The 27,588-nt window shown below is 46.1% G+C and overlaps 3 protein-coding genes across 3 annotated transcripts in view; 1 reads left to right on the top strand and 2 right to left on the bottom strand.

The window, feature by feature from the left end:
• slc5a6a (solute carrier family 5 member 6a) overlaps window positions 1–4,963 on the bottom strand; it is a 51,388-nt gene extending 46,425 nt beyond the window's left edge. Inside the window, exon 1 of the mRNA XM_084447308.1 lies at window positions 4,839–4,963. The gene's annotated coding sequence lies outside the window, so the exon portion shown is untranslated. The remainder of the gene's footprint in view (window positions 1–4,838) is intronic.
• A 735-nt stretch (window positions 4,964–5,698) lies between these two features.
• rpl7l1 (ribosomal protein L7-like 1) lies at window positions 5,699–10,772 on the bottom strand. Its single transcript, XM_084447340.1, has 6 exons — window positions 10,753–10,772; window positions 8,370–8,478; window positions 7,485–7,648; window positions 7,101–7,238; window positions 6,446–6,555; window positions 5,699–6,290 (listed from the first exon to the last, which is right to left on the bottom strand). Exons 1-6 carry the CDS (start codon window positions 10,764–10,766, stop codon window positions 6,082–6,084), a joined length of 744 nt encoding a protein of 247 aa, XP_084303466.1. The 5' UTR covers window positions 10,767–10,772; the 3' UTR covers window positions 5,699–6,081.
• A 790-nt stretch (window positions 10,773–11,562) lies between these two features.
• The window catches only part of ncoa1 (nuclear receptor coactivator 1), a 76,117-nt gene continuing 60,091 nt past the window's right edge, over window positions 11,563–27,588 (top strand). Inside the window, exons 1-2 of the mRNA XM_084447347.1 lie at window positions 11,563–12,036; window positions 16,246–16,388. The gene's annotated coding sequence lies outside the window, so the exon portion shown is untranslated. The remainder of the gene's footprint in view (window positions 12,037–16,245; window positions 16,389–27,588) is intronic.

Genomic DNA, 27,588 nt, shown 5'->3' with positions numbered 1-27,588 from the left:
ACCCTATGCGTGAACGCGCAAAATGTAGGGGTGGGGCCAAGAGTTAGGGCTAAGGGGGGGTATTGGGATTGGGCTTCATTAGGACCAATGCACATGATGCAGTGTGTGGGAATAGTGTAGTAGGAGAGGATGAGAGCTCATATGATGAGCAGGTTATCATTGTTTATTGTTGTTGGCAGTAGGCCTAATGTGTGTGTTGCTAATAAAAATGTGTTATTTCAAATTTTTCGTTGTGCTCCTAATTTTTCTCATTTAGGAGCACATGTGCTCCTAGTGAAAAATGTTAGCTTAGAGCCCTGTCTAGTGTGGATTCTGTTTTCCAATCTACTTTTGTCCAACAGCAACAGCTCATCACTTTTGGATGTGCATGCTTTTTAAAGCTTTTCGTCCTGGGGAAAGACCTGCTAGAGAGTAACCCGAGAGCTGTTTTTCATGCTTGTCCTGGGGAGTGACCCTGCTGGTTCTGAACTAGACCAGCCCAGCATGCACGTGTCTGCCTGGGGTGACTGTTCCAACAGGCTAGATCAGGAACCACAGCGAAGTCAGAAGGGATTTGTGGGAAAGACTAAAGCTACTTAAAATGCCAGCCTTGCTGTGTGACTGGTCTGATTGAGAGAATGCGGCCAGCTAAGCACTCGACTAGGCTCATTGTTATGAAAAATTAAAGAGTTTCACAACATGGACACCCTCCCTCAGCAACACTGAAGATGAATACGTAGAAAGTTTGAGTAGACCAATTATTCACCACTATAATTGGCTCCATGCTCTCCCTTCACCTGCCAGGTTAGAGTTAAACCTAATTTATACTTCATAAAATGGCTCATGGCTCTTGGTTGCCATGGAATGGAAGCTAAAGACAATGCCCAGGCCTTCCATTCCATGGCAACCAAGAGCCATGAGACATGAGCTATGAGCCGTTTTATGAAGTATAAATTAGGCTTTACAGACCACATGCTCCCAGAGGAGGTGCTGCTAAGCAGGAGAGACCATAAAGTTGGTATGCATGCAAGAAACGATGCTCCTCACGAGGTTCAGATGTCAGCTAAAGGGTTGTGTGGTTGCTAGGCTAGGTTCCTTACGGAGGCTCAGTGCTAGGCTAGGTTCCTTCCTGTGGCTCAGTGCTAGGCCTAGAATATGGCAGGCTGATATGCATGTAGGGTTGCTAAATTCTGGGAATATTCAAAGTTGGAAACTTTCCATGGGAATTAACAGGAATTTATGGGAATTAACAGGAATTTATGGGAATTTGGATGTTATTTATACCAACTGTATTTATCTTGTCATAAACATACATACATAAACATACATAAATGTATATGTGGCCAGGTGAAGTCTGGGTAGGTGTGGCATCGGTTGGGGGGGCGTGGTCCCTGGGCTGCAAGCCTATTTCCGGCCACAGGGCGCGCGTTTTGAACAAACATTTCACATTTCCTCTTTGTGGGTTGGAGTCCATGCGGCAGCCTGGCCCAGGATAGGTTGCCAACTTGAAGAGGTATTTAGGCTATATTGTTTGTCTATTTTTGTTTCCTTGCTATGTCTGATCATATTGTTTTCATTCTTATTACTTGGTAATGTGTTGTGATTTATAGGGTGTGTGTTGTATTTTGATTTATTATTGTAATTCCTGATGATTGTGGTGGGTGGCTGACGGAATATGTTTGTCCTCAGCGCGGCGTAGGCTGTCTGAGACCATTCTGCTTGGACAGGGTGTGGGGTGCGCATGGAGGGGTGCTGAGGTATTTGGGTTTGTTTTTGTATTTGGTAAATATGTTTGTTTTTATGGGTTGGATTATGGTCTTTCTGAGTTGGGGGGAACAATGGCTAACATGTTTTCTCTGCTTTGGCAGGATTGTGGGTCTGCTGGTAGATCGCTGCTTTAGCCTGTAGGCCTACTGTTCATACCTACCATGCTGTTTTGTGTCCGATCTGTTTCTCGACGGGATTTTATTCAATAAAGGTGTATTTTTGTATATTACACAAGTTGTCTGGCTGTTCATCTCAAAGAGCCCCCGACCTGCATCGGCCCTTAGGGTTACAATTATAAACATTTTGCTTTCACATGCAGGCAAACATATTATAATTATAAATTTAAAAAAAAAAATACATTTTTTGCTTAATCTGTTTGTGAGTAGAACTGAAATGAATTCTATAGCCCTCTTAGTGTGTAGGATGCTAGGAATTAGCTGTGCATGTGATGGATGAATCGCCAGTATAGGGTCGAAATTCAGCTGATTTTGCATTAAATCAGGTTTTAACAAAGATCATGCTGCAAGATCTAGAATTGCATTTTGTTTTTTCCCCAACTAGACTACATTTAAGTTCCCTGTTATAGCGGTGTGCAGTGGTGTAGTGGTCTAATGCATCATGTTCCGGTGCAGCTTCCGACCGGGAACCAGTGGTCTCGCCAGATCCGAGTATGGCCCGATCCCAGAGGGAGGAGCCTATTGGGCCGCCGCTCCCTGAGGGTGGTTAGTTTAATCTTGGCTTGAGAGTTCGTCACACAACAGCAACCCTGTCTGGTGTTGGAATCATGGTTGCGAGCTGAGATAGTCATGGAGTTGTCTCTCCCTTTCACATTGCCGACTGGCCGGGTTGTGTGATGAATCCTCAACAGTTAGTAGGGCGTAATTGGACCCTAGGTCCGGGTCAATTGGCTACCAAATTGGTAAAATAAAATAAGTATATAAAATAAAAATTTTAAATCTAGTAAAAAATGCAGTTATAGGCTACAAAAAAGGTCAATATTTCCAAAATTCCCGAGCTTAACTTCCCATGGTAACTTTCCGGAAGGTTTCCGGAATTTTTCCACCCCTTTGCAACCCTGTATGTGTTTATAAGCCTAGCATATGGCAGGCTGTTATGCATGTTTAAAAGCCTAGCACATGGCAGGCTGATATGTGTTTAGTGTTTATAAGCATACCAGGCTGATATGTGTATGGCAAGCTGATGATGTGTTTAGTGTTTACCAGCATACCAGGCTGATATGTGTTTAAGACTAGAGTATGGCAGGCTGATGTGTTTATAAGCATAGCTTATGGCAGGCTGATGTGTTTATAAGTATAGCGTATAGCAGGATGTGTTTAGATGCACAGCGTATAGCAGGCTGATGTATGTGTTTATAAGCCTAGCGTATAGCATGTGTTTTATAAGGTATGAGTTTATAAGCGTATAGCAGGCTGATGTGTGTTTATAAGCGTATAGCAGGCTGATGTATGTGTTTATAAGCGTATAGCAGGCTGATGTATGCGTTTATAAGCGCATAGAAGGCTGATGTATGTGTTTATAAGCATATACTGTAGCAGGCTGATGTATGTGTTTATAAGCGTATAGCAGGCTGATGTATGTGTTTATAAGCGTATAGCAGGCTGATGTATGCGTTTATAAGCGTATAGCAGGCTGATGTATGCGTTTATAAGCGCATAGAAGGCTGATGTATGTGTTTATAAGCATATACTGTAGCAGGCTGATGTATGTGTATCTACCGCCTCCTACCTGACCAGACCTCCCTACCACCTACCTGACCAGACCTCCCTACCACCACCTACCTAACCAGACCTCCCTACCGCCTACCCAACCAGACCTCCATAGCGCAGCCTTTATCATACCATGAAAGGCAGGGACAGCTCTGTTGCTTGGCAACCCAGGGGAACTATGTACTCTATCTGAGTCCAGATTGCTTTGACATAAATCCCCATCCGAATAATTTACTGGATGAAGAGAACAGAACCATTGTTTTGAGGGATGCTTAGCAACTGTAAGAGACAATCAGAGAATAGGTCATGTTTTCTACCAATGACTGACGGAATTTGGTGGTTAGAGGAAATACAAGACAACTCGATTCCCTGGCCCAATATTTCACAGCTATAGAAAGGGGCAACATGGAGTGAGTGTGAGAAAGAAGATACAGTTCACAAAAGGGTTGAAATGTCCCAAAGCATATCTGTAGGTGCACTGCCATACTGGCCGTTTGGCAATGCACAACACGAGACAGGGAAGAGACGGTCTCTTTCTGAAGCAATCTGATGACCTGTCCGACCTGTTGCCAGCAAACCATTGGCAAGCAACTCTGGTGACTGATAACGTGTCGAGTTGTGACAGATCTGTGGAGGTCTGTTATATTGCCACAGATTCCACAGACAAGGAAGACAGTGACATGTTTTCTAAATCAAACAAAGTAACGTTACAACTTTACACTTCCAGACTCAATTAATGACTTGATTTCTGTCATCTTATTGACTTCCGAATCCAGCTGTAATTATGACAACTGATTGCACGTGGTAGAGAAGCGCAGCCTCGCACCTTGGACCAAAGCACACAGCTGGCTGAAAACTAAGACATGAGACAAATGCTAAAGCTTGTGACTTCCTTGAAATACAATGCCAGCTCGCCACTCAAGAGTCTACGGATGCTGATAATTAGCTAAAGTTAATTAGCTAGCTAACTCTGGCTAACTCAAATGATATTTCAATGAATTGCTAGGCTAACGTTAGCAATGACAAGCTAGCCATTACCGCTTGCCGTAACAATATCTAGTAACCTTATTGTACATCTGTCGACCTAAAACCCATCACAAGTCTACCAGTATTACTTTACGACGTAGCAAACACGACATATAGCTAGACTAGCTATTCTAGCCTATAGGTCTAATGAGAGCCGCGTGGTCTGTCCCCAGCTCTGCGGTGGTGATGTCGCTGCTGAGCCACAGACAAAACGTTCCGCTATTATCGCTACACTAGCTAGCTTCACCAGTCACGACACATTCAATGTCATGCCCACCTTCATGTGGCTCTCTGCCATTGTTGTTGTTTTCGTGTGGAACAAGGAAATAATAATCTTACCATGAGCCGAAGTGTGTCGCTCTTATGATGGAGGAACTAGGTCACCGTGAAGGGATCCGGACCGCCCAACCTTGACATCTCAGATACACGTGTGCGTTAAATAGTCTTCCGCCGCAAAACACATGCTTCGCCCTGCATAAAATAGGATCTGTGTCAATTGTCTACCTTTATTTGACCTTAAAATAACCGACTGATCACCGACATCCGGAATGAATGAAATACATACGCAGCTTTGACAGATCGCAGGGGTGAGATGTGAGGGGGCGTCAGTGTGTAGGTAGGAGGAGATATAGGGATCGGATCGTCAGTGTGTAGGCTAGGGATATTATAGGGATATCGGGACGCCAAATCAAAGTTGAAATTGAGCGTGTCCTCGCTCTCTACTGCGTTCCCAGATCTCTCTCCCTCACCGGGCTGCGGGAGTTGCGTCTCGCAAAATGAACTGTGACATGCCGGGACAGCTAGTGGCGGAGAAACCTTGGAGGAAAATACAGGTTTATACAGCGTTACTAACGATGTAGGTTCTACCAACCCCTCCATGGTATAACCAGTACCGTAACCAGTACAAAAATAGGGAACGCCCCCTCAGACTCTGCAATCTGTACGAGGCGATTGGAAAATATCTGTCCAATCACATCCACCCGCCCCGTCCCCGCCAGCGTGCCTCACAAAGGCAGTCTGATAAAACCACAAGAGATTTCAGCAACCCGGGAATGATTTGTACAAGACATCGCCTGGTTTGAAATTAGCTGGATGCTCCACATTTGCATTCCAGTCAACATCACATCTGGTATTACTGGCATTACTGTCTGTAGCAACATTTTCAAGATTAATACACACCACACAAGGAATAACTATTTTATTTATTTTTTATAACATACAGAGTAGGCCTAAGCCTAATTCTGTCCCACTGACAGAGAACGAAGGACATCACCATGATGCAGTTCCTGTAAATTTCAGTCCTCCCAGACCAAAAACTAAACAAAGGCCCATGAAGAGAGGAGGGTACCAGCGGCCAGTGGTTCAGAGGTGACCACCACATTGGCTCCAATGACAACTTGGCCCAGTGAGGCGTATGGTCAGTCTATCCATGTTGTCCAATCAGGTACGGCTGTGAGAGTATTCCACACGCACATCGATTACACCCTTATGACGCCGTTTGAACAATCCTCTCTCTCCCCTCCTCTTCAGAAATTAACTGAATACGAATATGGTTAAAGAGTCAAAAAAGAGCCAGGTGGCCTCAGTTGAGCTGTCTGATGATGGAGTTGATGTCGGCCGCCCTGGGCCCTGGGTTCCCAATGTCCTTCAGGAGCCCTGCCTTGTCCCGGGCCGCATGGCGAGCCACGGATAGCCTGAAAGGACACAGGAAGTTGTTGACCGGCCGGAAGTTCTTGCCCACGGCATAGATCTCGTGGATGAGGTCCTCCAGACAGATGATTCCATGCTTGCCTGAGAAGAGCAGAGGAGCCAGGCTGATTCCACACTTCAATTGTATGCATTTGTCACAAAGAATGAGAAAATATCATTTTCCGTCCGTCCATCCATCTAATCCATCCTACTCTGTGTGTAAATCTATTATACTCTGTGTTGAGAGGGACCCTTACCCATGTGCTGCTCAATCAGGGTGTTGTCAGTGAGAGGCACTCGTCGCTTGTTGATCTTGGTCTGTCCCCTCTTCAGAATCAGCTCACGCACGGACTTCAGGTTCGGGAATCTGAGAGTAGTAAACAGAAGGTTATCTTAAATATAAAATAATTATCAACCACAGATTAGTTGGTAAACAACACTAAACGCATCAGCTATTTACCAGCTAGCATGTACCCACTAGCTTGCCGATAACATGGGTAGACAGCGAGACAGACTGCAGTCGCTGGGTGTAACTGTAGTGCTCTCGTCTGCATTGTGTTTCTTTCATTTGACCCATGTTAAGGGATTGTCCAGGGCGGGACGCGAACGTGCAACCTTGTGCTCGCAAGTCGGATGTGCTCACAACTATACCAAGAGATATATTTCTATCGGTAGGGTCGTTAGCACATCCTTCATACTAGGGGAGTGAGTTCACCAGCTACTCGCTACCACTACCTCCAAGGACTACACTCTCTCCATGCGGGTTTACGAGGGCTCACGATTAACTCAGTTACATGGGAACCGCAAGATCAACGTCCACCACTAACCCTAATCCCACCACAGACGCTAAAGATCTACTGTTATTGACAGAGGTGAAGCGTTTCTCGTCTTGAAAGATCTACTCTTACTCACCCCCAGGCCACGTACGGCTCCACCATCTTCAGCATGGCCATGGACGTCTTGTTGACTTTGACAAAGGCACCACTGAATATCTTCCTGAGACGTAACAGCTGGACCACCTTCATGACTTTGGGGCTGACTCCTTTAATCCTGTACAGCCACAAACAGATGTCTGAGAGTTGAGGTGGTGATTCGTTGATTCAACTGGAACTTACCTCATGAACGAGCTTTATAAAGTTCCATGCTATAATTACAGGACACTTAAGTCCTAATGTTTCTCTAATCTGGGCTTCCTGGGAGTTGATAGAATAGGAACAGAGAAGCACTGCCAGTATGATACTAAACACCAGGATGTCTATTTCAGATCTTGACATACGACAGTAGAGCAGCACTCACTCTCTGATGCGAATGGCGAAGGCCAGTCTGTTTTTGGAGGGAGGGAGGGGCGCCGGCGGCCTGTGGGCAGCCCTGCTGATGCGTGTCTCATCACGATGCTTTCGCTTACTGTCCTTCAGGAAGTCCTCTAGGCGCTTGAACTTCAACGGTTTACCTTTGGATACCTGGATATTGATAAAACACATCATGAACATACATAAGCTAGCCCAACAGCTACATGACATCAGGCTGAGTATCCTCTGTGATGGACAGATGGACCTCTTTGATTTATGTATCCCCGTTAGTTGTGTCGTGTATGCATTTATCAAACGACATTAAGTGGTAGGGATGTCACGGTGTGGATTTTTCCCCACAGACTAATAAAGCAATGACAACAGAGTGCTTACTTTGATCTTTAACGTCAGACCTTGGCCTTACGTTGGACAGCACTGTTGTGTAGCCTATTTGAATTTGGTGTTGTATGCCTCCATGGCTTGCCTGCAAATGTGCGATCAAAGTAAGGTAATATAAACATTACACTCAGTCCTGTGCTTCTTTATGACCAGAATTTGTTTGTTGCCATTTAGTTTTAGTTTACTTTTACTAGGAATATGAACCATGCTTGAAGCAAATTCCTACTATGTTGAAAAACTACATGGCAATAAACAAATTCCGATTCTGATTATAAAGAAGCACAGGACCGAGAGTAACGTTCTTACCTTACTCTGACCGCGCATTAGCGCAGGTGCGGAGGCATAAAACGCCCAAATCGCCTCCACAAATCGGTTTTGTTATGAACTGCTAGAATAAGCGAGAGAATAGGCTGCTAGAATAAGCTAGCCAGTTAGCTAATGGTAACAGCCACTAGGTTAGGTTAGCTGAGCAGCCAACAGGTGGCCAAGTTACCTTTCTCTTCTCCAGCAGAGCAAGCTTGGCTTGGGTGGCCTTGATGGCCTGGTACGCTTTCCTCCTTTTCAGGAGGTTCTCAGGAACCAACTTGATCACCTTCTTCACTCTGAAAGATGACACGCACACAGTATTAGTGGTGAAGTCAGCTAGCTAGCTATCCAGTGTTTCCCCTGCCATTGCCTTGGAGGGGCAGCCTACCCCGCCTGAAAGAACTAAAAAGCCAAAAATAACAGACTTTTAGATCACTAACATTTTTTACATAATCAAAGCAGTTTAACATAGCGAAATAAGCATCGCAGCTAGCGGACATTTTCTGACGAAGTGAGAGATGATGAAAATACTTTCTGTTGTTCAGAATTCACATGCATTTGTAATTTTTTCAAGTAATATGTTTTGAATGTACCGGTAAATAAATGTTAATTGTTAATATTTATTTAGCCAAGTTATGTGCACTTGTTTCATTTCAGCTCAGTGTAGAGAAATGAACGCCTATGACTCTGTTGACATCATGTATCCTTGACATGGCCGCCCCGCGACAACACTAGTAGTTCCGGGGTGCCTTCCACCACCGCTGAAAAAAATCATAGCGGAAACACTGCTATAAAAGTTAGACAAGTAATGGACGTCAGATATTTATCAAATCAGTTGTCGTTTACAGGGTATAATTTGATTATTATTGATTATTATATTCCATTAGTCATTTAGCTGACGCTTTTATCCAAAGCAACTTATAATAATTGCATTTAATGTAGGAAAAGCTAATGTACTACTACCTGCCACAACTCACAAGTAGGGATGCCCTGATCACGTTTTTTGTGGCCGATACCTATGGTCCATGAGCCATATCTGCCGGTACAATGCCAATACCATTGCTTGTTTGTTTTTGTTAGAGCTGCTGGTATAGCAGTACAGATTCCATTTAAATACATCATCTATCAAATTGAGTACAAGTAGGCCTCCCATCTACATTTTATTTTTTTCTATCTCAATATTTACTTCACTAAACAATACCATGTGCCTGAGTTCTACTGTAGGTAGACATCACAACATGATTTAACAAGATAACCAGAGTAGTGACCACATTCTACACACTACCTGAGTCAGAGAAGTACGAGAGAGAGGGAGTGTGTGGGAGGGACTGTGTGTGCACTGTATTTAACCTTGCTTTCCCCAGAGGTAGGCTATTTTGTCCTGGCATACATTGCAGATGACGTGTTACATCTGTCTCACACACATTGTAGTAGTTCCACAGCATCAACATATTTTAGGTTAACTTGCATTCAGGGCTGAAAATGAACACCTGCCACCGGCCAAATGTCCAATTGACGACTAGATTTCGGAAGGCTATCTGAAAAATATATACTGGGCCGGTAGATTTTTTAATCTACAGTCCCCTTTGCAGGTGACTCACTGTGAGCTAAAAAGTTAATTTTCACCCCTGCTTGCATTTGACAATGAGTTTGCCGTCATTGATCGGTTGTCGTGATCAGCGACTAAATCGACTAAATTATCGGATTCCCCCATCTTATCTTATCTCATATTTTTACTGAATATCTGCCGATTCCAATTGCTGGCTGATCGATCTGGGCACCCCTACTCAAATGTGCATCTCCTTTCTAAAACAAGTGACTAAGAGCATAATCTAGTGCTGAAGACAAAGTGCAAGACTATTCTCTGAATAATTCTTACCAGAGACCATGATCTATAGATAAAAACACACCTGTTCTGGCTAGGGGTGTCACGATTTCGATTCAAAATCGAAAATGGATCTAAATGGCATTCAATTTCGATCATCGAAATCAAAAGCAGGGTGGAGATTTGATTCTCCCAGTATTTTTTTTCTCCCCACCCCTGCGTCCCGTGCGCCAGACAAGTCAAGTGATGCGGGTAAAAAGTAAACAAATGTAACGTTAGGCCTAGTCCAACTTGCCTATCTCCCATAAGGTAGCATGTTTTCGTTTGAGCCAAGTTGGGAAAGGTACCTATAGGTTTTCATTTGAATGATAGCCAAGCTACTTGGGAAAGGTAGCTACTAGCTAGTGCTATATAGGTTTCCATAAGCTAGTTGTATTCAATCAGACACAAGGCGCTTATACATTGGAAACATTGGATGGTTTTGGAACATACTGGTGCATGCATGGAGGAAATGCTGCTGGAGGGAGAGTTCAACTGAGGAAGTCTGAGAGACTGTACACGCCCCATGTGAGACATATTTCCTTCACTTGGTTTATTGTCTATTTTGCAGTAAAATCGTAACATACAGTGCAATACACAACCCCCCCGGTCTAACGTTTACATAGAACTAATGAAAAGACATGGTTGTGGTGAATTTAGTGAAGGATGGAGTTAGATCACCATGAAAACAAATGCCAATACGTACTCAAGTTCTGCCATCGTGAATCCGCTGTGTGATCAAAATAGTGCGACGTCGCGCTCACATGATGTCATCGACCTTCCTCCAGTCACATCATGGAAGTCACATCATTATACTGCCCCCTAGCGAAGTGGAGTGGGAAGTTAAAACAATCACAGAACTTTCTATATCAGTCACAGGTCACAAAAATGTGTTTTGTAAAATAAGACGTCAACATTTATTTGTGTGCTTTGGAATGTAATGTAATGAATGTATATACGGCAGCACGCAAACTCAGAGGGCTGTGTGTGTTGTTACGTAAAGATATGTAGTGATTTGTCATGTGAGTGTGCTGAATGATGGATTTCCCCATTTGTACACGCTTCTATTTGCTAGCATCTACGCAGATGTAGACGTGTGGTGAAACACACCAACAATATACAATAGTAACAAAGGCGTTGAATTGTGTTTATGCTAGGCTAAGGCGCAGTAGGCCAGCAGGCGCTATTGAAGAAGAACAAACATGTTACTGACATTAGCTATGCTCGAGGCGAAGTGCATACACAGATCACATGCTGTGAAGATGGTATTGATAACATAACATTCTTTAGCAACCCAGATTGAGATTGCACTGTACGTGCTTTTGGTGTTGCTGCTTTAGGCGACATTAATGTGGTTAATGTAGCTTCTGTTACTGTAGCCGCTCAGCTTCGCGTGAACGCGCCTGGCTGCACGAGCTGCTGCTGTCAGGCCGTCGTGCATGCGCTGCCTGTTTGTTAGATGTTGAAATGGCGGAGAGGAGAGACGAGACCAACGACTATTAAACATTACTAATATTCACACACTGCGAATGACACATTCAAAACAACCCTAAATCGGATTTCGGAGTCACTTTATTTTTTCTGCAGCGGACTGGAATACATCTGAGCCCGGATAAAATAATTGTAGATAGGCTTTGAATTAGCTAGATTGCAGCTAGCGAACTCGGTGCGATTTTAGCTCGACTAGCTACTCGCAGGTTTGTTGTTTGTCAACATTAGCTGAAGTTAGCTAGGAAGGCAACGTTGGCCGTCCACCAACTTTTCACTTCTTTTCTTAGACCGCGATTGTCACAACTGTGTGCATGCTATTTGTCAGCTATTCATTAAAGCAGAGGATAAAAAAAATCAAGGCAACGGACTAGCTAATTTGCTAGCTAAACTCGCTAGCACTGCAGGCTTCTCTCGAGGCTTCTCTGTCAATTGCTCATCTGCTTTGCGCTGAAATCTTGCAAACGCAGAAGATAAACAACAAGAACAACAGGCGAATCGGGTAAGCTAGCCAACAACACCCACACATTGTTGAGCGGGCTGCCAAATTGTCTATAGCTAGCTGCGTAGCTAACATTACCAAAGCGAAGGCGCACGCTAGTCGTGCAGGATCAAAGCGCCGTGCTCATGGCCTCGGCCCAGCTAGGCTAGCTCTGTTTGGAGGAGGGAATAGGACCAAGCTATCCTAGTGTAGCTATTACTCTTATGTACGTTCATATTCTGATAGCTGTGTCATGTCAGTAACTGCCCTCTGTGCAGTTGTTGGATCACCCTCGTGTACCTTATCAGTTGCCAGTGTGGTCGGCATTGAAAGGGACTTGTCCACGTCCCACTATATAAAGGTGAACTTCAACATGATGCATTGGCTGAAAGTGACGATGGCTTATTGATTGACAGGTTTCAGCCAATGGTGTGATTGGAATGAAGGGCGAGCGCTCATTGTGGGCGTTGCCAGACACTTTTGACGTATAATTGCCTTATTATCATCTTGCATCATCTAACAATAATGTAGTACTGCATGTGTGGGTAGACTGGTCGCAGACCATTAGCTCTCCTTCAGATTAATGTCTTTTACTGTATGTGTGGATAGACTGGTCTCAGACCAGTAGCTGTCCTCCAGGTCCATGTCTGTTGTTACTTGCTGATGTCTGCTATGTAATAATAAACTCTGGCTCTGAAAGGTCTTAGTACTGTTAGTCACACCAGGACCCAGTATTTTGTCTGTTTTTAATCTGATTGTTTCCTAAAATGAGAAAGAAAGTTAGCCTGTCACAGAGGCAGGATTTGAACCCCACCGGTTTTTGTGCACATGACCAATATGTAGCAAGAGTCTCACATTCCAACACAATAGTGTAGGAGATTAGTTTCAATGAGGATGGACGTCCTTGGCTTTAACATTCCTCTTCTGCTCAGAAAGAAGCGAGGATGAAGAAGAAGAAAGAAGGGAAACTGAGGCTTGTGTAGAACAAGCAGCCATCTTGGATCAGTGTTGTTGTAGTACGTAGTGAAACACTCCCCTCCCTGTGCTGCCTGAAGGTATGGGAGCTGTTTGTTTCCTAACCCAGCCACCTGCTGCTGGTGCTTAGTTCACCTACTGTCCACGTTCAGATTGTAATACGCCGACAAGGCTAATTTACAGGCTACTAATTACTGTAAGATATTTCATTGTTCTTGTATGAAGGGAGTTTGTTTGGTCAGTCCAGTTATGTTGGTTTGGGTCATTCTAAATCCGTAGGCTGCTGCGGCCAGTTAAATCAAAGTCAACAGGATGTTACGGACGGAACTGATTTAGCTTTGATTTTGAGAGCTGGAGAGCATGCATATTCTCAACTTCTGTGTGAGTGTGTGTTTTTTGGGGGGGGGGGCGTGCAGAAATGTAGTGCAGAAGTGTCTATGGTGTGTGGTCATAGCTGTATCCCTCCTCTCTCTCTCCCGCCCTGTTTTGGCATGAGGCACACACACACACTTCCGCTGCTGTGTGCGAGCGGAGAGGGAGGGAGGGAGGGAGACGGAGAGAGAGGAGTGGGGCGTTCGTTCGTTCAGCTGTGCCTCCTGAGCCATCAGAGGGATGACCTACATTCTCTCTGGAAAAAAAAGCTTGTGCAGCAGACTGAGAGAATCTGTGGGGGAGGGAAGGAAATGGAGAGAGAGAGAGGAAAAGGGAGAGAGAGCGGAAGAGAGGGAGAAAGCGAAGGAGAGAGTGTGAGAGAGGAAGAGAGAAGTGTGGCCAGAACTAACGGACGGAGCACAGGAACCAGATCCTAGTCTCCCATTTCTTAGCAGGACACTAGCAGGAAGAGAAGTGAGACCGCTGGAACTGTGGGATTCACTTGGAGGATTTGAATCAGATGAATGGAATTAACTCCATGTCTGCTAACTGGAGATTTATTGAGTCGACCTTATAGGGACAGCCCTGGGAGAGAAGTGAGACAACAGTTTAGAATTGTGTGTGTGTGTGTGTGTGTTTGTCTGTGTGTGTTTGTCTGTGTGTGTTTGTCTGTGTGTGTTTGTCTGTGTGTGTTTGTGTTTGTGTTTGTGTGTGTGTGTGTGTGTGTGTGTGTGTGTGTGTGTGAGAGAGTGTGTGAGAGAGAGAGAGAGAGACCCTGACTTCTACCATGGCACTGTGTACTATCCGTTAGTGTGCTCTGTTCTGCTAGTGTTATAAAGAATGGTAAGTAGGTAGCCTTGAGAACCAATGGTTCTCAAGCCTAGTGGCCCAATATATCCAGCTGACAGGATCCTCGTGACTCCAAGACTCCCTCAGGAGATCATTTCAATTAAAGGAAGCTTCAACAGCCGTGAAAATCTCACCCAAAATGTTCCAAGGTTGTTGTAACAGGTTGGTGTGACAAGAACATTAAGTAGTGTTAACAAGAGTGTGTGTGTGTGTGTGTGTGTATATGTATATATGAGAGTCAGAGAGAAAGAGAGACGCATAAAGTTTTTAGTAGAGGGGTGTGCTTTAATACTCCCAGGCTCACCTTTCCAAATCAAAATCCACCTGCTGTTACTGAGAGAAGAAGTTTGGCATCTTTGCTTCGAGACTTGGCCTTAGCAGTATTGAAGAGGACTACACGTTATGTAAGCGTGTCTTCTCAATGGAGGGAGCGTGGTGATCCTCCAGCCTCCAGGCCAGCTTTAACTGCCTCATATTCTCTGCACCTGTTAGGTAGTGTTGTCCTCTGTCTCTCTGTCTCTCTGTCTCTCTGTCTCTCTGTCTCTCTCTCTCTCTCTCTCTCTCTCTCTCTCTCTCTCTCTCTCTCTCTGTGTGAGTTGGAGAGCTTTGATGAGATGGATGAGAGATAAAGTCCTCAGGTGATCAGTTCAGCCATGTGGCCAGTAGTTCAGGTCCTGCACCTCTGGCCTGCTGCTACTGGTGACGCCATTGCGCTCTCAGCGTGTCTAAAGTTCAGCTGTAGGGTTTATCTAAGGACTAGGCCATACACACAAACATTAGGCTATATTTAAAATTCATCTAATGAATTGGAAGAAGTTTTCCATAACCTCATGGCTCTTTGGACCCGGTCCAGTAATGCTAAATCTGGATAGAGCCGGCCCTATAGTCCAGCAGATGACGTAACCCAGTAAAGAATGTAGGCCTGCCCACACAGACCTTGTACCATCAACTGTATTTTTGATCATGTGTTGGTCTGCCATATAATGAATATAAGACTATAGATTTCTGTGTGGTGCTTTTGGCCGTGCTTGCGCGTGCGTGTGTGTATATATATATATATATGTGTGTGTGTGTGTGTGTGTGTGTGTGTGTGTGTGCGTGTGTGTGTGTGTGAAGCCTCTACCTCTCTCCCCTCTGTTCAGCTGAAATGCAGGTCAGCGAGGTGTGGTTGCTCAGCTGTTCTTGACAGACTATACATCTCATAAGTCTCTAAACAGGTTTGGAGCCGTCACAAAGGAATTATCTCACCTCGCTACTCTAGCCCCCTTTCACTGTCACTGGGACTGGATGGCTAGTGGCTTCCAGCCAGATCATATTCTCTCTCGGTCACTCTGCCTTAACACTGTTGTTGCTGTCAGTGGTCCTCCTGGTACCAGATACAGAACCTTACGGGTCCTCCTGGTACCAGATACAGAACCTTACGGGTCCTCCTGGTACCAGATAAGGAACCTTACTGGTCCTCCTGGTACCAGATACAGAACCTCAATGTGTCTCCTATCGTACTGAACTTACAGTATGAAGCGTTTCAGTCCCAGCTGAGCTCAATGATGACACACTCCTTCTGTCCAAACACTCCTCGACCTGATAGTGGTTGAGTCAACTGTCCAAGTGTGTGTCCTATAATATAATAGATATATAATATGTATGTCCTATAACTTGCACTGTGGGGCGAGAGTTTGAACAATGCTTTTTTCTACCTCGTTAATCCATGCATGTTTGTCTTCTTCTTCACGTGTTTTTTTTGAGTGAATGTAAAAAGGCTTGTGGAGACGGAGGGATGTGAAGGACGAGGTATTTATTTTAGAGTTGCCTTAATGGTACCCAGACTGTCCTCTAGTGAAGCTCAAACCTCCGCTTCCTGACTGTTATTTAGATATTAGATATCATCTCCTTCCTTCTTGACCGTATAGATGGAAAGGCTGCGCGTGTAAGAGTACAATAGAGAAGTATGTACAGTAACATGCTCTCTCCCCTTCCCCCTCCTCTCTCCTCTCTCCCCTCTCTCCTCTCCCCTCTCTCCTCGTCTCCCCCCAGCCCCAGTGGGATGGTGCTGCATGACTGGCAGGCCATGGAGCCCTAGCCCCTCCCTGCCCTGCGTCTCTGGCAGCCGGACCAGCAGAGGACCCTCGCCCCTCAGCTGCCCCCCACATGAGTCACCCTCTGGAGGCCTAGACCAAGTACGTACCCCCTGGTCACACGGATCACCACACACCCACCAGGCAGGCTTGGAAACACTCCTGTGTACACACGCACACACACACACATACAGACACACACACACACACACACACACACACACGCACACACACACACACACACACACACACACACACACACACACACACACACACACACACACACAGTTCCTGGTTCTAGGAAAGGGGAGGCAGTGTCAGTAGGCAGTAGTTCATTCTGGTTGGCTGTAGAGTGGTGCTGACCCCTGACCCATCGTCACTCTAAGCCGGACCCAGTGATGGGAGTCATCCCTTTGGCTGAGGCCGTAGAGGGAGGGAGGGGGAGAGAGGAGGGATGGAGGGAGAGAGGGAGGGACCGCTTGGGAGAGGGGAGGGAGGGAGGGAGGGAGGGAGGGAGGGAGGGAGGGAGGGAGGGAGGGAGGGAGGGAGGGAGGGAGGGAGGGAGGGGGAGGCAGGGAGGAGGAGCAGCCTTGTGACATTAGCTTGACTTTAGAGAGAAAGTTTCCTGCTCTCAGGGTGATCTACAGAGCTTAGAGAGTAGCTGTGTTCAGTAGTTAGAACCCTAACTAACCCCTAGAGATTAGCGGTGTTCAGTAGTTAGAACCCTAACTAGAGATTAGCTGTGTTCACTTCAGTAGTTAGAACGTGCAGTCCTAGTTGCTGCATCATCATCATCATCTTCATCATCATCATCTCTATTAACCACTACTCAATGCAGTTTTGTTTGGTAACATGTTGTAAATAGATAATGGGTGCAGGATATGATGCAGGATTATGTAGAACAGTGAATTTAAATAGGCTTTGTGTTTTCTTATGTAAGACACAGTTGCTATTGCTTATTACACTGTGCTTTGCTTATAAGTTATGCTATGCTTATAAGAATTGTAGCTTGCACCGGCAAGCTGTATTTTAGAGCTGGCGCTGTTTTCTTGTTGTTTACAATGGGTAATGAGTTCTAGGGCGCTATATAGACAAGAGCTGTGTTACAAGTGATTTTTAGCGCTAAAGTGCCATGAGGTCTGGGCTTTTTTTGCAGTTGAAAAAAAGTTTAACTTATATGAGCGCAGGCTGTAAAAGACTGTTCTGACGACGACAACGGTCAGTTTTTGGCAAAACCGCAGAGTCGGCGAACGTTAGCACTAGCTAGCTATCTTAACTTGACTAGTTAACCTGCAGTCAGCAAAAACACAACACTCGTTGCTAACGTAGGTAAAACATCAGTAGCCTAACCAGCTATAAACTCTAGCCTTAGTGTGCTCTAAGTGCGCTGTTCAGCTACATACAGTTTGTCAGTGGACACACACCCTTATGAGATCTGCTTCCTTCCAACAGGGTCGGCTGTAGCTCAGGAGGTAGAGTGGGTCGTCCAGTGATTATAGGGTCGGCGGTTCGAATCCCGGCTCCTCCTGACAACATGTCGAAGTGTTCTTGGGCAAGACAGTGAACCCCAAATTAGGCTACCTAGGCTAGGCACAAGGCTACCATCTTGCATAGCTGCTGCCAGTGTTGCTGTTAGTCTGCCAGTGTTGCTGTTAGTCTGCCAGTGTTGCTGTTAGTCTGCCAGTGTTGCTGTTAGTCTGCAGTCTTCCAGTGTTGCTGGATTGCTCTGCCAGTGTTGCTGTTACTCTGCCAATGTTGCTGTTACTCTGCCAGTGTTGCTGTGTTAGTCTTTCAGTGTTGCTGGTAGTTTGCAGTCTGCCAGTGTTGCTGCATTAGTCTGCAAACAAACGAAAGGGATGGGTAAGAAGCCATAGGCTTATAGTGACCTACCCGTACATCATCTCATTTACAAATCAACCAATGATGACAGAAGTGAACAGAACGAATCGTTTACAACGAGTAAATAAAGTTAATAATGTTTTAATTAATTGGCATTAGAAAGTTAGAACACTGTAACTAAGGTGTGGTAAACTGGCCACAGAACAAAGGCAGGGTGGGCTACCTCAACTCAGCTGGAACGTTTTAGAGTGTTGTGGAGCCACGGAAAAGAACCCTGATGTTACGTCCTTCTGCCTTGGTTCTGTAGTGCTTTTGGAATTTACCGTAAAGACAACCCACTATTTTCTTGAAAAAATCAACAAAATTGATCTAAGATATGTATCCAAATTATAAAGTACTTAATGTTACGAAAATGACAATAACTAATTTTTGACCAGAAATAAAGTTAAGATCTTTTGCCTGGCCTTGGCAGTATTCATGTACTAAGTAGTCAGCTGTACTGGTACTATACTAAGTAGTCAGCTGTATTGGTACTGTACTAAGTAGTCAGCTGTATTGGTACTATACTAAGTAGTCAGCTGTATTGGTACTATACTAAGTAGTTAGCTGTATTGGTACTATACTAAGGAGTCAGCTGTATTGGTTCTATACAAAATAGTAAGCTGTGTTGGTACTATACTTAAGTAGTTAGCTGTATTGATACTATACTAAGTAGTCAGCTCTATTGATACTATACTAAGTAGTCAGCTGTATTGATACTATACTAAGTAGTCAGCTGTATTGGCTCTATACTAAGTAATCAGCTGTACTGGTACTATACTAAGTAGTCAGCTTTGTTGATACTATACTAAGTAGTCAGCTGTATTGGTACTACACTAAGTAGTCAGGTGTATTGGTACTATACTAAGTACAGTAGGACCCCACTTATCCGAACCCAACGGGACCGAAGGTCGCTGTATCTCTGAAATGTCCGGATGACTGAAACATTATGTTAAAATGCACCAAATTCAATAAGTGGTACTTGTTTCATATAGACTCATAATACACCGATAAATACCCTTAATTACTTGTGAAAATGCATCAAAATTGCAATCAAATAGCTAACTAAACTCATACAGCCTAGCCTATAATAGGCCTACAGTAGCCTAGAATAAAATAAACAAATTTCCACTTGAATGCGGGCTTTGATCAAATACAGTACTTTATTCTCAAATGAGGCCTACGCTGCATCGATAGGCTACTGTATGCGCAGAATAAAATGGTATAGCCTAAAAACAACCCAACATTAGAACAATTAGAGCAAATGATAATAAATAAATAAATAAATGAAATGACAGACAAGTTGTCGTGTCTTAGGCTATTGCAGCCTAAAGGAAAGTCTCTAAAACAACCGATGTAGGCTAACGGATATAGGCTGTAGGCTATTATTTAACAAATAGGCCTAGTAGGCTAATCTACATGCTTACAACACGTCTGTGTTCCTGAAGTCCATTAACTGGGAACGAAAAATTACTCGATGCTCCTCTGCTTCAGGTTGCTGACGCGCTTTCTGGCTACCAAGGAATGCAGCTCTCGCGCAGCAGACTCGTTTGCGTTTTGCGCTCGACATTAAAGTAACAAAGAAATGAAACCTGACAGTAGGCTACAGCCTACAGGCAACATGTAGGTCTACATCCAGTTCTGTTTTTATTCACAGTAGGATACAGTAGCCTACATGTTTATTATGACCGATTTAAATGCAAGTAGGCCTACAGTACTGTAATGAAAATCCCACCAGTAACCAGATAGCAGGCTCAAAAAAAAAAAGAAAAGTTTTTTAAGCCTGTCCGGTAGACCGGGAGATTCGGATCTCTGAAGTACAGATGAGTGGGGTCCTACTGTAGTCAAGTGTGTTGGTAATATACTAAGTAGTCAGCTATATTGGTACTATACTAAGTAGTCAGCTGTATTGGTTCTATACTAAGTAGTCAGCTGTATTGGTCCTATACTAAGTAGTCAGCTGTGTTGGTTCTATACTAAGTAGTCAGCTGTGTTGGCACTATACTAAGTAGTCAGCTGTGTTGGTACTATACTAAGTAGTCAGGTGTGTTGGTACTAAACTAAGTAGTCAGCTGTGTTGGTACTATACTAAGTAGTCCGGTGTGTTGGTGCTATACTAAGTAGTCAGGTGTGTTGGTGCTATACTAAGTAATCAGGTGTGTTGGTACTATACTAAGTAGTCAGGTGTGTTGGTACTATACTAAGTAGTCAGGTGTGTTGGTACTATACTAAGTAGTCAGGTGTGTTGGTACTATACTAAGTAGTCAGGTGTGTTGGTACTATACTAAGTAGTCAGGTGTGTTGGTAGGTACTATACTAAGTAGTCAGGTGTGTTGGTACTATACTAAGTAGTCAGGTGTGTTGGTACTATACCAAGTAGTCGGGTGTGTTGGTACTATACTAAGTAGTCAGGTGTGTTGGTACTATACTAAGTATCCAGCTCTTAAGCGTGTCAATGATGATGGGGGGTGTGGGATTATGGCCCAGTGTGTGTGAATGATGATGGGGGTGTGGGAGGATGGCCCAGTGTGTGTGAATGATGATGAGGGTGTGGGAGGATGGCCCAGTGTGTGTGAATGATGATGAGGGTGTGGGAGGATGGCCCAGTGTGTGTGAATGATGATGAGGGTGTGGGAGGATGGCCCAGTGTGTGTGAATGATGATGGGGGTGTGGGAGGATGGCCCAGTGTGTGTGAATGATGATGGGGGTGTGGGAGGATGGCCCAGTGTGTTGGACGTAGGAGGAGTCGCATCCTTCCTGTTCCTGACCACCATCACCTAGCTGGAGACGGCAATGCTTATGACCACGCAGGAGCCTGTTTGTTTGTTTATTTGTGTGTGTGCTGTGCATGTGCTCTGTGTGTGTGTGTGTGAGAGAGAGAGAGAGAGAGAGGGATTCCATGTAGATGCTCTCAGGACTCAGATGTTTATTATGCTATCAGGAGCTTTTGGATGAGGAGTATGGGGCGGCTGTGCCTCAGGAGGTAGAGGTCGTCTAATGATCATAGGGTCAGCGGTTCGAATCCTGACTCCTCCTGTCCACATTCTTTGGGGAAGACACTGAACTCCAAATTGCTCCCAAATGAGATGGCTAGCACCTTGCTAGCAGCTATCACCATTGGTGTGTGTGTGAATGGTTGAATGAGAGGCCTACATTGGATAAAAAGTGCAGGCAGGTACCATTACCATTTAGGATGAATGATGCTCTAAATTGTCCTTTGTTTTCGTTGTTGTTGTGGTTGTGGTTGTTGTTGTGGTTGTTGTTGATTGTTGGTTGTTGTTGTTGTTGAGCCAGGACTAAGAGGCATGGGGAGGCAGCCTTCAGTTGTATGCCCCCAGCCTTTGGAACACCCTGCCAGAGGACCTCAGAATGTCTGGGATTGTGGAAACTTTTGAGCGAGATCTTAAAACATATCTTTTTAACATTGCTTTTACCACATACATGAATCATAAAAACACAATGAGAACATATCTAAAAGAAACAATCAAAGTAAAATAATTAACATTTAGCTTGTCTTAATATCCTAGTGTTTCTAAATTTGCTTTCTCTGTTTTTATAGTTTTTTTTTTTACACTAGATCTTTCATTTTTTATTATTTTACTTTGATTGTTTCTTTTAAATCTGTTCTCACTGTGTTTTTATGATTTATGTTTTTACCCATCTCTTTTTATGGAAAGCAGAAAGCACTATGTGCTGCATTAATTAGTATGAGTGGTTCTGTATAAATAAAATTATATTGACATCAAAATCAAAGGCCTGGTCAGGCCGTGGGGTCAGGCCGTGGGGTCAGGCCGTGGTGTCAGGCCGTGGGGTCAGGCCGTGGGGTCAGGCCGTGCGATCAGGCCGTGGTGTCAGGCCGTGGGGTCAGGCCGTGGGGTCAGGCCGTGCGATCAGGCCGTGGTGTCAGGCCGTGGGGTCAGGCCGTGCGATCAGGCCGTGGTGTCAGGCCGTGGGGTCAGGCCGTGGGGTCAGGCCGTGCGATCAGGCCGTGGTGTCAGGCCGTGGGGTCAGGTTTGACAGGTTTAGGTGAGCAGAGTTGAACTCCTCTGTCTCAGCTGAGAGGCCTGGTCGGCGTCGGGCACTAGCAGGACATGAACGCCTTAGACAAGGGTCAGAGTAGGGCAGGTGTGTGTGTGTGCGCGTGTGTGTGTGTGTGTGTGTGTGTGTGTGTGTGTGTGTGTGTGTGTGTGTGTGTGTGTGTGTGTGTGTGCGCGTCTACGTGTGAGCTTTTGTGTGTGTTTCGTGACCATAAGTGGGAGTTTGTGTGTATAGGGATATATGTGTGCGTTTACGTATGTGACAGCTAGACAGGTTGATTTATGAGAGGGCTCATTAGAGAATGAAGGCCTGTGTGTGTGAGCAGGGCCTGGAGTCCAGCGGTGTGTATGGCCAGTTTAGACCCTGTTACTGGGCCAACGTCCAGCACTGGGGGTTGGGAGGTAGTTATTCAGGCTGGGGGGTAGTTATAGAGGCTGGGGGTAGTTATTCAGGCTGGGGGGTAGTTATGCAGGCTTGGGGATAGTTATGCAGGCGGAGGGGTAGTTATTCAGGTTGGGGGGTACTTGGTTATGTAGGCTGGGGGTAGTTATTCAGGCCAGGAGGTAGTTATTCAGGTTGCGGGGTAGTTAGTTTTACAGGCTGTGGGGTAGTTATTTAGGCTGGGGGGGGGGGTAGTTAAGGCTGAGGGATAGTCAGGGTTTGAAATTAACACACATTAACATACACACATTAAAAATGATTTGGCTAGTAGAGTTTTTTCATCTTCCAGACATTTGGCTGGTGAGCGAAAAAAGTTAATTTGGACCCTTGGGTGTAGTTATTTAGGCCGGAGGGTATTTATTCAGGTTGGGGGATGGGAAGTTATGCACACTGTGGCCGGGGGGCAGTGTTGATGGTCTGGGGGGTAGTTATTCAGGCTGGGGGGTAGTTATACAGGCTGGGGGGTAGTTATTCAGGCTGGGGGTAGTTATGCAGGCTGAGGGGTAGTTATGCAGGCTGAGGGGTAGTTATACAGGCTGGGGGTAGTTATACAGGCTGGGGGGTAGTTATACAGGCTGGGGGGTAGTTATACAGGCTGGGGGTAGTTATACAGGCTGGGGGGTAGTTATTCAGGCTGGGGGGTAGTTATTCAGGCTGGGGGTAGTTATGCAGACTGGGGGGTAGTTATACAGGCTGGGGGGGGTAGTTATAAAGGCTGGGGGGTAGTTATACAGGCTGGGGGGTAGTTATACAGGCTGGGGGGTAGTTATACAGGCTGGGGGGTAGTTATACAGGCTGGGGGGTAGTTATACATGCTGGGGGGTAGTTATACAGGCTGAGGGGTAGTTATGCAGGCTGAGGGGTAGTTATACAGGCTGGGGGTAGTTATACAGGCTGGGGGGTAGTTATACAGGCTGGGGGTAGTTATACAGGCTGGGGGGTAGTTATTCAGGCTGGGGGGTAGTTATTCAGGCTGGGGGTAGTTATGCAGACTGGGGGGTAGTTATACAGGCTGGGGGGGTAGTTATAAAGGCTGGGGGGTAGTTATACAGGCTGGGGGGTAGTTATACAGGCTGGGGGTAGTTAAACAGGCTGGGGGGTAGTTATACAGGCTGGGGGGTAGTTATACATGCTGGGGGGTAGTTATACAGGCTGGGGTTAGTTATGCAAGTTGGGGGGTAGGTAGATATGCAGGCTGGGGGGGCAGTGTTGATGGTCTGGGGGATCGGGTTGGTAAGGGGACACCTCCTTGGAGCTCTGTGTGTGTGTGTGTGTGTGTGTGTGTGTGTGTGTGTGTGTGTGTGTGTGTGTGTGTGAGAGAGAGAGAGAGAGAGAGAGAGCGCATGTGTAGGCCTATGTGTGTGTGTGTGTGTTGCAGCACTCTGCAGTGTTTACTGCTGCGGTCCTTATGGACATGATCAGGCCTTGCCGACGCTGTGTAGTCAGAAAGATCAGATTGAGTTGGGGTTGACCCAAACCCCATTAGGCTCACTGGGAGGCAGGTGTGTGTGGTGCTTTGTCACTAGAGATCACAGCTAATAGGCCCAGCCTGGCTGGTGTTAATGCTAGCAGAGGACCTGGATACATTCTCCTGCCGTGTCCTATATTCCAGGGGGTGGGCCTCAGCAACAGTGACTGGGCAGCTCTCATGGAGCGTACCATCTCTGCCGGGGGGAGGGGGGAGTGTGTAGAGGATCAGTGTGTTTTGTGAACTCACTGCTCAGCTCCCCCTGTGCACCTCAACCAGTGCCTCTCCTACAGAGAACTGTCCTCTCTCTCTCCTACTAAGGACTGTCCTCTCTCTCTCCTACAGAGAACTGTCCTCTCTCTCTCCTACTAAGGACTGTCCTCTCTCTCTCCTACAGAGAACTGTCCTCTCTCTCTCCTACTAAGGACTGTCCTCTCTCTCTCCTACAGAGAACTGTCTTCTCTCTCTCCTACTAAGGACTGTCCTCTCTCTCTCCTACAGAGAACTGTCTTCTCTCTCTCCTACAGAGAAAGGACTGTTCTCTCTCTCTCTCTCCTACTAAGGACTGTCCTCTCTCCTAACAAGGACTGTCCTCTCTCTCCTACTAAGGACTGTCCTCTCTCTCCTACAGGGAACTGTCCTTTCTTGCTGCCCAGATGTCTCCATCTCTCTTTCTTTCTCCCTCATGCTCCCTCTTTCTCAGCCCCTTTATTTCACTATCTCTCCCTTTCTCTCCTTCCTCCCTCCTGGCCCCTCAGCGTGCCTGGTGGAGATCTGGTGTGCACAGTTCACCCCCACTCTGAGCTTGTTGGTCTGCCCCCCCTCCCCCTCCCTGCCATACATTTCTTCCGTTCTCTTCCTCGTTAGCCTCCCCGGTGCCAGGAGGACAGAGGAGCAGAGGGCTCACCAGACAGAGAGGAGAGAGAGAGGAGCAGAGGGATCACCAGACAGAGAGGAGAGAGAGAGGAGCAGAGGGCTCACCAGACAGAGAGGAGAGAGAGAGGAGCAGAGGGCTCACCAGACAGAGAGGAGAGAAAGAGGAGCAGAGGGCTCACCAGACAGAGAGGAGAGAGAGAGGAGCAGAGGGCTCACCAGACAGATAGGAGAGAGAGAGGAGCAGAGGGCTCACCAGACAGAGAGGAGAGAGAGAGGAGCAGAGGGCTCACCAGACAGATAGGAGAGAGAGGGGAGCAGAGGGCTCACCAGACAGATAGGAGAGAGAGGGGAGCAGAGGGCTCACCAGACAGATAGGAGAGAGAGAGGAGCAGAGGGCTCACCAGACAGATAGGAGAGAGAGAGGAGCAGCCTGTGGAGTGGAGAGCTTGTGATGCATGTGTCATGTCTTTCCCAGAGCTCATGCTGTACAGGGCCGTGGTGCTCCGGTCCTGGTCCTGGCCCTGGCCCTGGTCATGGTCATGGTCATGGTCATGGTCATGGTCATGGTCTTGTTCCTGGTCCTGGTCCTGGTCCTGGTCCTGGTCCTGGTCCTGGTCCTGGTCCTGGTCATGGTCCTGGTCCTGGTCTTGGTCTTGGTCTTGGTCTTGGTCATGGTCATGGTCTTGTTCCTGGTCCTGGTCCTGGTCTTGGTCTTGGTCTTGGTCTTGGTCTTGGTCTTGGTCTTGGTCTTGGTCTTGGTCTTGGTCTTGGTCATGGTCCTGGTCCTGGTCTTGGTCTTGGTCATGGTCTTGGTCCTGGTCCTGGTCCTGGTCCTGGTCCTGGTCTTGGTCCTGGTCCTGGTCCTGGTCTTGATCTTGATCTTGATCTTGGTCATGGTCATGGTCATGGTCATGGTCTTGTTCCTGGTCCTGGTCTTGGTCCTGGTCATGGTCATGGTCATGGTCTTGTTCCTGGTTCTGGTTCTGGTTCTGGTATTGGTATTGGTATTGGTCCTGGTCCTGGTCCTGGTCTTGGTCTTGGTCTTGGTCTTGGTCCTGGTCCTGGTCATGGTCATGGTCATGGTCATGGTCATGGTCTTGTTCCTGGTTCTGGTTCTGGTTCTGGTATTGGTATTGGTATTGGTATTGGTCCTGGTCTTGGTCTTGGTCTTGGTCTTGGTCTTGGTCTTGGTCTTGGTCTTGGTCATGGTCTTGTTCCTGGTCCTGGTCCTGGTCCTGGTCTTGGTCCTGGTCCTGGTCCTGGTCCTGGTCTTGGTCTTGTTCCTGGTATTGGTCCTGGTATTGGTATTGGTCCTGGTCTTGGTCTTGGTCATGGTCTTGTTCCTGGTATTGGTCCTGGTCCTGGTCTTGGTCTTGGTCTTGTTCCTGGTCCTGGTCCTGGTCCTGGTCCTGGTCCTGGTCCTGGTCCTGGTCCTGGTCTTGGTCATGGTCTTGTTCTTGGTCATGGTCTTGTTCCTGGTCCTGGTCCTGGTCTTGGTCCTGGTCCTGGTCCTGGTCCTGGTCCTGGTCCTGGTCTTGGTCATGGTCTTGTTCCTGGTATTGGTCCTGGTCTTGGTCATGGTCTTGTTCCTGGTCCTGGTCCTGGTCCTGGTCCTGGTCCTGGTCCTGGTCTTGGTCTTGTTCCTGGTATTGGTCCTGGTATTGGTATTGGTATTGGTATTGGTCCTGGTCTTGGTCATGGTCTTGTTCCTGGTATTGGTCCTGGTCTTGGTCTTGTTAACGTTACCTCAGTCACGCACGGTCAGTGGTAACTTAGGCTACATGTCAGTTGATAAGAAGCTCCCCGTTCGGGTCGGATAATTCATCAGATTATTTCTTGTGATTTGCCTAATATAATGTCTCAGATGCAGGTCTACTTGAACTTTGTTGTCGTTTGCGTGTACATTTACGACCCATATAGCCTCTGCTTCAAGTCTGTATCAGTCCTGCCCCCATATGAATGTATGTGCTCAGCTGAGGTCGAGGTCGTCTTTATCTAACCCTCTATGTGAATCTAAACCTGACAGCCATTCCCACAATCTTTTCTGTTTAAAAACATCATCATGCATTCTAATAGTATTTTACTCGTGCCGAACTTTGATCTAATCAAATAATCAAACATGCCAAAATCCCTCTCGCACGAGACGTTCGTTTTTGGCATTGGTCAGTGTCTCGTATTGAGACCGCGTCCACGGTCTGCTAGTAGCCTACTACTAACCTAGAACAAACCCCCAACTAGACTAACCCAAAACCATTTACAAAATTAAGGTAAGCACCATAGACACTAGACGCCGCATTGACGTTGATTTGATTGCTGCCGGACGAAAATTGCGGCCGCCATCTTGGTCCGGTACGGAGCTCCGCGAGTGAACTAGTGATGGGTCGGTCCAGGGTTGCCAGATTGGTGTGATGTTTTCCAGCCCAATGAGTGCTCAAAATCCGCCCAATGTGATAAAAAATCGCCCAAATATTATAGTATATAATCTATAGCAGTGCATGCTAAGAAAAATGCCTTTCAGTTGAAATGACGAAAATAATAACTCATGTGGTAAACTGCAACACACGCCTACACACATAGCCTATGAGAGAGAGAAAGATGCG

This window comes from Borostomias antarcticus (genome assembly GCF_949987555.1).
Source record: "Borostomias antarcticus genome assembly, chromosome: 12".
Lineage (NCBI taxonomy): Eukaryota > Metazoa > Chordata > Actinopteri > Stomiiformes > Stomiidae > Borostomias > Borostomias antarcticus.
The sequence above is the reverse complement of the archived record's forward strand: the minus strand, read 5'-3'. Positions and strand labels throughout refer to the sequence as shown.